General features: G+C 35.7%; 1 protein-coding gene across 1 annotated transcript; it reads left to right on the top strand.

The window, feature by feature from the left end:
* The first annotated feature begins 1,864 nt into the window (after nucleotides 1–1,864).
* LOC113247775 (olfactory receptor 1052-like) lies at nucleotides 1,865–6,771 on the top strand. Its single transcript, XM_026489096.2, is given in 3 exon segments — nucleotides 1,865–1,934; nucleotides 5,811–6,230; nucleotides 6,233–6,771. Coding segments are annotated over 3 exon segments (1,029 nt in total).
* Nucleotides 6,772–9,314: the final 2,543 nt, after the last annotated feature.

The raw sequence follows: 9,314 nt of genomic DNA, 5'->3' as shown, positions 1-9,314 counted from the left end.
AATAAAGTCTGCCTTGAATTAATATTTTATGTCAATGTATAGTGCAAGAACAATACAAAATATTTTATCATGTTCTCACCCAGCCTTTGTGTTGCTATTGTTATATATTTAATTTCTACCTATGTTACAAGCTCTTCAATGCATGCTATTCTTTTTTCTCTAAATGGTTAGAGTCTTTTGAAATTATTTTTAAAATATTATAATTGCCCACTTATATTTTTGAATTGATTTTTTATTATTCAATTTCAGATATGAGCCCTTTTATTTCAATCCTTATTTTAGACATGAAAATATTAAACAATGAGAATAAGTAACTTACCCAAAGTCTCATAACTAAAGGATAACAGAAGCGACTTTTGATCCCAAGAAATTTAACTCTAGAGCTCACAACTTGACCAGTAGTAGGCTATCCACCATTACTGCATTTGGAACAAGCTTCAAGGTTGTAGTTTGCAAAGACCTTTTCTATAGCCTTGGATGGTGCCCTAGAAATCCATTCACATAATCAGGTTGCTAGAAATTTTACTAAAGTAAAATATTTTCACATGAAAAGAGAAAGCCCCCAAAATGGTACATTTCAAGACTTGGCAAATCTGGATTTCTTCCCGAATCCATGTAAAATAATCTGAACTTCATTTGATAGAGAATGTAAGCCAGTGAAGGATTTTAAGGTAGAGAGGGGCTAGATATATTTTAGGGTTTAGAGAGATCACTGCTTTCAACAGGAGAGCATCTGAGAATATGATTTCCAGTTTAATGTTGATTGAACATATTTGTAGGGAGGCTGCCCTTCAGGTTGAGAGCAAGGTTGCTGATTAAATAATTTGATTAAACTTTTGTCCCTTTAGTAGTTTGGAGAGACAAATTTGGGTCACATTTAAAAGCCAATCAAGTAACATATATCAGTTGGGGTTCTAACAAGAGAGCTTTTGCTGCAATTGATAACTTATATGAGAGATATAAAAATAAGCTAGGTTTTATCTTTGTTTTGTTACTAATGAGGATTATTTAGTATATAAAAAGCCAGTATAGAGTAAGATGTTAAAAATTCCCAACGTGTAAAGTTTTCTACTCTAAAGATTAAAATAGACTGATTGGCATGATGGGCTGATATTCACGGGTCAGGAAAGAGATATATAGAAGACGAAGCATAAGTAGGCAAAATGGAAAAGAATTAGACTAGATTTTCTCACAGGAAATATAATGAATTCTATAATCACCTAAAGATATAGACTTATTTATTCATTCTCAAATATTTATTTAGCATAAGCTGTATGCCAGGCTCTCTCTTAGGTATTAGGGATAGAGAATGACCAAAACTGAGCCTCTGGCCTCATAGAACTTACACTAAAACCAGAAGTGAATAGATCAATAATTTCATGCCAAGCATAGCATTAAGTGCCACAAAAAGAGATAAAGCAAGGTAAGGGGATAAAAAGTGATGTGACTTTTATTTTAAATAGAATTGTCAGGGAAAGTATCCCTAAGGAGGTAACAGTTCAGGAAAAACCTCAATGAAAATAGGAAATGGAACATGCAAATATCTGGGGGAAAGTGTTTCTGGCAAAGGAAATAGCAAGTACAAGCCCTTGAGATGGGAAGGTGTTTAATGTAGTTAAAAACAGAAAGCAGCTCTGTGTAGCTCTAGCTAAGTGAGCAAAAGGGTAGAACAGTGAGAAGTAATAACAGAAAGGCAGTTAGAGGTCAGATTCCATAGGTTTTGTAGGCCAAGGTGTGATCTTTAGATTTCAAATAAGTGAGATGTTAAAACATTGGAAGGTTTTGAGTTTAGGAGTGGCATAATTTAGCTTACATTATAAAAATTCACTCTGCCTGCTGCTGTGTGGAGACAGATTAAGTGGGAATGGGGATGGGAAGAAGGTGGAAGTCTGTTGCAGCTGTTGATGCAAGAGAAAATAGTGGCTTGGACTGGGGTATCACTAGTGATTGTAGTGAAAAGTGATCATACACAATTTGGAAGGCAGAGTCAAAGAAAAATTTTACCTTGAAATCTTTTTGTATAGATTAAAATAATAGCAGTGATAACTACAGTTGATTCAACATCTATTACATACAAGACACATTACTTATATTACATCACACCACTTCGTCCAACAACTCTGGTATAGGCACTATTGACATGAGAATGCAGTTAGCAAACTGGGAAACAGAGGAATCAGTTGACTTAGCCACTGTCTACATCTAGTAAGCAGAAGTAGGATTTGAATCCACTTCTATCTGACTCAAGATATCCCACCTCTGAGATTGAAAAAGCTACAGAAATCATAGTTCAATGGCTGTGAACCTATCAGAATGGATAATTTAACAGAAAGCTAGTAATTGTAGGAAACATGCAATGTTTGAGGTTAAATCTTGGCTTAATAAAGTTTACATTAGTAAGGTAATAAGATACCTTTAATAAGGTAACATACCTAAGTATATATGATTATCTAAAAATTTTCACATCTTTTAAACCCTGAAAAGATAAATGATACAATTGATTAAAAAATCAGTATATTTAAAAACACAGAGACTTGAAAATTTACCCTGAAAAGATAATCAGATATGCTCACACATATTTTTCTTAAAAATGTCCAATCCAGTATGTACAATAAAGCATCTGAATGTTTAATCAAAGAAGAGATATTACATTTGTTTTGTATAATGAAAAATAAATCATACCTGGGAAATTGGGCTTCCAACATTTTTTCCTCTATTTTAAAAATTGTGGTAGGGCCTCCTGGGTGTTGCTATTGGTTAAGCATCTAACTCTTGGTTTTGGCTCAGGTCTTGATCTCAGGGTGATGAGATCCAGCCCTGCATTGGGCTCCATGCTCGGCATGGAGTCTGCTTGAGATTCTCTCTCCTTCTTCCTCTGCCCCTCCCACTCATGCTTTCTCTCTCTAAAATAAACAAATAAATCTTTAAAAAAATAAAAATAAAAACGTGGTAAAATATATACTATTCATTATCTTAAACATTTGGAAGTGTACATTTCAGTAACATTAAATATATTCACAATGTGTACAACCATCATTTCTATCTATATCCAAAACTTTTTCACTGTCTTCAACATAAACTCTGAACCCATTAAACAATAACTCCCCCCAATTTCACCCTCCTTTCAGCCTCCGGTAACCTTTACTTTCTGTCTCTATGAATTTGCCTGTTTCAGGCACAAAATATGAGTGAAATGATACAATATTTGTCCGTCTGTGTCTGGCTTAGCATAATGTTAGCATAATGTTTTCAAGATCCATTCATGTTGTAGTATATATCAAAATTTTGTTCCTTTTTATGGCTGAATAATGGCCCATCATATGCAAATACCACAGTTTTGTTTATCCTAACATTATTTGATGAACACTTGGGTTGTTTTTGGTTATTGGGAGTAATGATGCTATGAACACCAGTATACAAACATCTGTTGAAGTCCCTGCTTTCAATTCTTTTGGATATGTACCAAGGAATAGAATTTCTGGGTCATATGGTAGTCTCTATGCTTAACTTTTTAAGGAACCGGCAAACTGTTTCCCATAGTAGATGCACCATTTTACATTCCCGTCAGCAATTCTTCATATCCTCACTAACATATTTTATTTTCCATTTTCTTTATTATAACCATTCTGATAAGTGAGAAGTGGTAGCTCCTGCTTTTGATTTGCATTTCTCTAAGACTAGTGATATTAAGCATGTTTTCATGTTCTTATTGGCCATTTGCATATTATCTTTGAAGAAATGTCTATTTGAGTCCTTTCCTTATTTTTGAATTGAGTTCTTTTTTTATTATTATAGTTAAATTGTAGTAGTTCTTTTTTATTCTGCATATGAGTCCCTTATCAGATATATGATTTACAAATACATTCTCTTATTTTATAGCTTGTTGTTTTTGCTTTCTTGTTAGTGTACTTTGATGATACTTTCTTAATTTTGATGAAGTACAATTTATCTATTTTTTCTTTTGTTGCCTGTACTTTTGGTGTCATATCTATAAAATAGTTGTCAATCCAATGGTATAAAGATTTTTCCCCAATGTTTTCTCCTAAGAGTTTTATAGTTTTAGCTCTTAAGTTTAGGTCTTTGATCCCATCTTGAGTTAATTTTGTGCATAGTGTAAGTTAATTTTGTGCGCTTCATTCTTTTGCATGTGGGTATCCAGGTTTCTCAGACCATTTGTTGAAAAGATTGTCCTTTTACCCATTGAATGGTCATTTTCAACTTTTGTTGAAAATCAATTAACCATGTATGTGAGAATTTATTTCTGGGTTCTCCATTCTAGTTCATTGGTTTATATGTCTATCCTTATGCCAGTACCATACTGTTTTAATTACTGTAGCATTGTAGTAAATTTTGGAGTTAGGAAGTGTGAATCCTCCAACTTTATTCCTCTTTTTCATAATTGTTTTGGCTATTTAGGGCCCCTTGCAATCCAAAATGAATTTGAAAATTGATTTTTCCATTTTTGTGGGAAAAGGATACTGAAATTTTGATAGGGATGGCATTGAACCTGTATATCACTTTGGATAGTATCAACATCTTAACAATATTAAGTCTTTTAATCCATGAACATAGGTGCCTTTTTATTTAGTTTTCTTCAATTTCTTTCAGCAATGTTTTGTAGTTTTTAGTGTACAGACCTCTCACTTCCTCAGTAAGATTTATTGTAAGCACTTAATTCTTTTAGATATTGTTTTAAATGGAATGGATTTCTTAACTTCTTTTTTGGATTGTTCATTGCTAATGTATAGAAACATAACTGATTTTTGTGTGTGCAACTTTGCTAACTTTGTTTATGAGCTCTAATAGTGTTCTTGTGGATTCTTTGGTTATATATATATATATATAGAGAGAGAGAGAGAGAGAGAGAGAGAGAGAGGATCATATCATCTATCAATAGAGATAGTTTACATCTTCCTTTCTAATTTTGGAAATTTTCCTCCTAATATTTTATTTTAATTCCAGTATCATTAACATAGTGTTATTATTTTCAGATGTACAATATAGTGATACAACAATTCCATATATCATCCAGGGCTTATCATGACAAGTGCTCTTAATATTTTAAAGCAATAAATAGATGTCAAGAATAACATACTGCAAAAAAATCCAAAAAACAAAAAACAAAAACCCACCATAACAATTGTGAACACCGAAAGGTAACACTGGCTCTGATTCTGCAGTATCAGAGAATAAAGAATCTTATTTATATCTTTATACATTTATTTTATTTTTTAAAAAAGATTTTATTTATTTATTTGACAGTGAGAGAGAGAGCACAAGCAGGGGGAGCAGCAGAGAGAGAGGGAGAAGCAGGCTCCCCACTGAGCAAGGAACCCTATGCAGGGCTCAATCCCAGGACCCTGGGAGGCAGATGCTTAACTGACTGAGCCACCCAGGTGCCCCTATCTTTCTACATTAAAAAATTTTTTTTCAATGAAATCTTATTTCTTAGAAAAAAATAAAAGAAAAAATGAGATGCTTACCAGAAAGGGCAATGATAGGTAGATATTACTAAGACAATGAGACTAGGCTACACAAGTTCGCTCTAATGAAGAGGTTAGTGTTACCAACATTTATTTTCACCCACCAACAGTTATATAAATACATGGGAAGTCCCTGGGCCTGAACTGGCTGGATTTGTTGAGTCAAAAGTTGTGATCTCTCTGAAGACTTTTCTACACACCTCCCTCCACAGTCCAGACCATTCTATATCCAACATTGTTTGATACGAACTTGCAAGTTAACATGCCAGTTTGGGATGCTCTTTGTACATTCTCATTACGGCTTTTATTTTTCTCATTGTTTTGCAGCTAGGACACCATTTGAAATGAACAACCAAACAGATGTCACTGAATTCATCTTCTTGGGATTTTCCAACCACCCCAAACTACAGGGTTTGTTTTTCCTGGTTTTCTTGATCATTTACCTGACAACACTCCTGGGGAACATGTTCATAATGACAGCCACTAGAATCAGTCTTGCTCTCCACACTCCAATGTATTATTTCCTCAGCAACCTGAGTTTCTTGGACATCTGCTATACATCCACCACCATCCCGGTCATGCTGGTGAACTTCTTCCGGGAGAAGAAGACCATCTCATATGAAGGCTGCTTTTCCCAGATTTTCTTCCTTGTGACATGCGCTGGCACTGAGGGTGTCTTATTGGCTGCTATGGCTTATGACCGCTATGTAGCCATTTGCCACCCTCTTCAATATCCAGTCCTCATGAGTGGAAGGTCTGTGTTTTTTTGGTGAGTGGGTCCTGGCTGTGTGGGCTGGTGAATTCTGTGACACACACAGTGCTGGCAGCCACACTCACTCTCTGTGGGCCCAACCAAATCAGCCACTTTCTTTGTGATATTCCACTGCTCCTGAAGCTGTCCTGCTCAGATACCTCTCTCAATGATTCCATGCTCCATGTGGCCAGTGCCACCATTGGCCTGAGCCCCTGCCTGTTTACTGGAGTGTCCTACATACTCATCATCTCTGCCATTCTTAGGATTCCCTCTGCTCAGGGTAGGAGCAAGGCCTTCTCTACCTGTGCATCTCACCTTACTGTGGTAGTGATTTTCTTTGGAACAGCCAATTTCAATTATGACAGAACCAACATAGGCTACAACCTGGACATGGACATCCTGGTTTCTGTGTTCTTCTGTGTCATAACCCCTATGTTCAACCCTATCATATACAGCCTGAGAAACAAGGAGGTCAAGGGTGCCCTGAGGAAGCTAACTAGGGAATGTGGGTTCTATAATAAGATCAGCAATTAGATTAACTTTTAATTTTGGAAAACTTCTTACATAATAAAAACATGAGCCTTCTAGCTACAATTATAATAGTGCTCTCTATATAGGATCTTCTGACAACTGTAATGCTCCATCCCACCACACCTGTGCCAAACATTTCACACACTGTGATCTCAAATTTCCTGTGTTCTCCAATCCACTGATATCTGAGAACATTTTCATAATCCACCACCCCCACAAAAAAATATCCAGGACCCACATATTAAAAAAAATCATCCCCCATATTTGCCCAATTTAGTAGCAATAGACAACAACTAATCTGTTGTATGTAACTATGGATATACCTATTCTGAATGTTTCATATAAATAAAATCATATAATATGTACCTTGTGTGTCTGGCCTTTTTCACTCGGGGTGTTTTCAAGGCCCATCCATATTGTAGTATGTATTGGTACTTCATTCCTTCTTATTACTGAATGACTTCCATTTTATGTATAGGCCACATTTTACTTATCCATTCATCACTTGATAGACATTTTGTTTGTTTCCACATTTTGGCTGTTATGAATAATGCTGCTATGAACATTTATGTACCAGTTTTTAGTGAACATATATTGTTATTTATATAGAGTTTATACCTAGGAGTGGTATTGCTGGATCTTATGATAACTCTATGTTCAGCATTCTAAAGAACTGCCAAGTTGTTTTCAAAAGAGTGGCACCATTTTACATTACTAAGAGTGAAGATTCTACTTTCTCTACTCCTCACTAACATGTTATCATATGTTATTTTTAGTATACCCATCCTAGTGTGTGTGAAGTACTATATTAATGTGATTTTGATTTCTATTTCCCTGGTGGATAATGATTCTAAGGTCCTTAATAAGCACCGCTTCTGTACTTCTCCTTCACATATGGAAAAATTCATGTTGCTAAGGGAGTGTTTGAACTTTAGACACTTAAATCTTAACACCATCTAATGTTTTTATCCTAATTTTGGTGAAGTAAAATACTACAAGATTTTCAACCATACAATCTTTTTCCAAACTATGACCTACAGAGCTGTTTGATGGCTCTGCTTTTTTCTTCTTTAGAACTCTATATCAACAATGTCATCATCAGGTTAGAGTACTGACAGAACCAGAAATCTGGGGACATGAAGACATAAGGATGTTGGTGAGGAAAAAAGGAAGCACCATATGCAGGTGAGCAGCCCTAACTAGGAGAGGCTTACTGCCAAAAGAGTAGGTTGTTAGTATTATAGCTCCAATACACATGCACTGGCAGAGGATACAATATGGAGGAGTCCAAGTCTGAGAGTGAAACTCCCCATGCTGCGTGGAATCCAACCAAATAAGCTCACACCCACATTTACCTCTCTTCTTCCTGATGGTAATGAGGAGAAGCCAATCTCATAGGCTTCTGCCACCTCCAGCTTCCAAATAGAAATCTAGTACTGAACTTTACTCATCAATGTCCCCAAAGAGAAAGGAAACTGAACTCCTCATTGCATGCTGGGAAAAGATGTTTGCCGCAACTTTAATGAGTCCAAGAGAGAATTAATTGTTCACCACTTCTATACTTTCTATTCAAGATGTTGCCCTTGAGTTGTGTTTGCACTCTAAGGAATCCCCGAACAGCTGCTTAGAGATTACATGGGTATTCTCAGAAGACTGGTCCACAGGCATTAATAAAAGTACATTCTAGAAAAATGAATTCATTGAGAGATCAAAGAATTTTTGACTCCTGCATTAAGCAATGAATATGCTCAAGGCATCTCCTGGAATGACATGTCCTCCTCATGCGGCATGGCAGTCGGCAGTCTGTTTTACCAAAGAGTATCCTTTCCATTCCAGGAACTAGAGTAGAGAGCAGCAAGCCCTGATAACAAAGCCAGAAAGGTTTTCTTTCTTTCTTTTATTTTTTTAAAGATTTATTTATTTATTTGACAGAGAGAGAGAGAGCAAGTGGGACAAAGGGCAGGAGAGGGAGAGGGGAAGCAGACTCCATGCTGAGCACAGAGCCTGACCCAGGGCTCAATCCCACAACCCTGAGATCAGGACCCAGCTGGAACCCAGAGTAGGGTGTTCCACGGACTGAACCACACAGGCGCCCCCTGGAAGGTATTCTGTGAGAGTCAATGGTAAGTAGTTTATTTACCATCACAAATGAGAAAACTGCCCCGTGTCAGGATATATCTACCTCTTAAGAGTATATTACAAAATATTGTGCATATTTTCATTATCATTTTGATGGCATTTATGTAATGACATTTTAAATATTTTTTTCCATTTGTATGTCAATTTCTACAATAGTACTTATATAAACAACCAGAATAGAATTACTTTAGCAATTATCTACTCCAAAACCTGAGGGGTGCCTGAATTCCTTCATGAAATAATGTGATTAAAAATTTTGTTTATAGTAAATAATACAGAATGCAATGTGTTAGTCCTCTATTTTTCAAAAACAGGACATAAAGGAATAATTTTCAGGGAGAAAGCATAGGGACATTTTTTATAAGATAATTGATATTAGGCACACACAAAGTATTTGTTTAAATTAA

The sequence above is a fragment of the Ursus arctos genome, unplaced genomic scaffold (genome assembly GCF_023065955.2).
Source record: "Ursus arctos isolate Adak ecotype North America unplaced genomic scaffold, UrsArc2.0 scaffold_12, whole genome shotgun sequence".
In the NCBI taxonomy this organism is placed as follows: Eukaryota; Metazoa; Chordata; class Mammalia; order Carnivora; family Ursidae; genus Ursus; species Ursus arctos.
The sequence above is the reverse complement of the archived record's forward strand: the minus strand, read 5'-3'. Positions and strand labels throughout refer to the sequence as shown.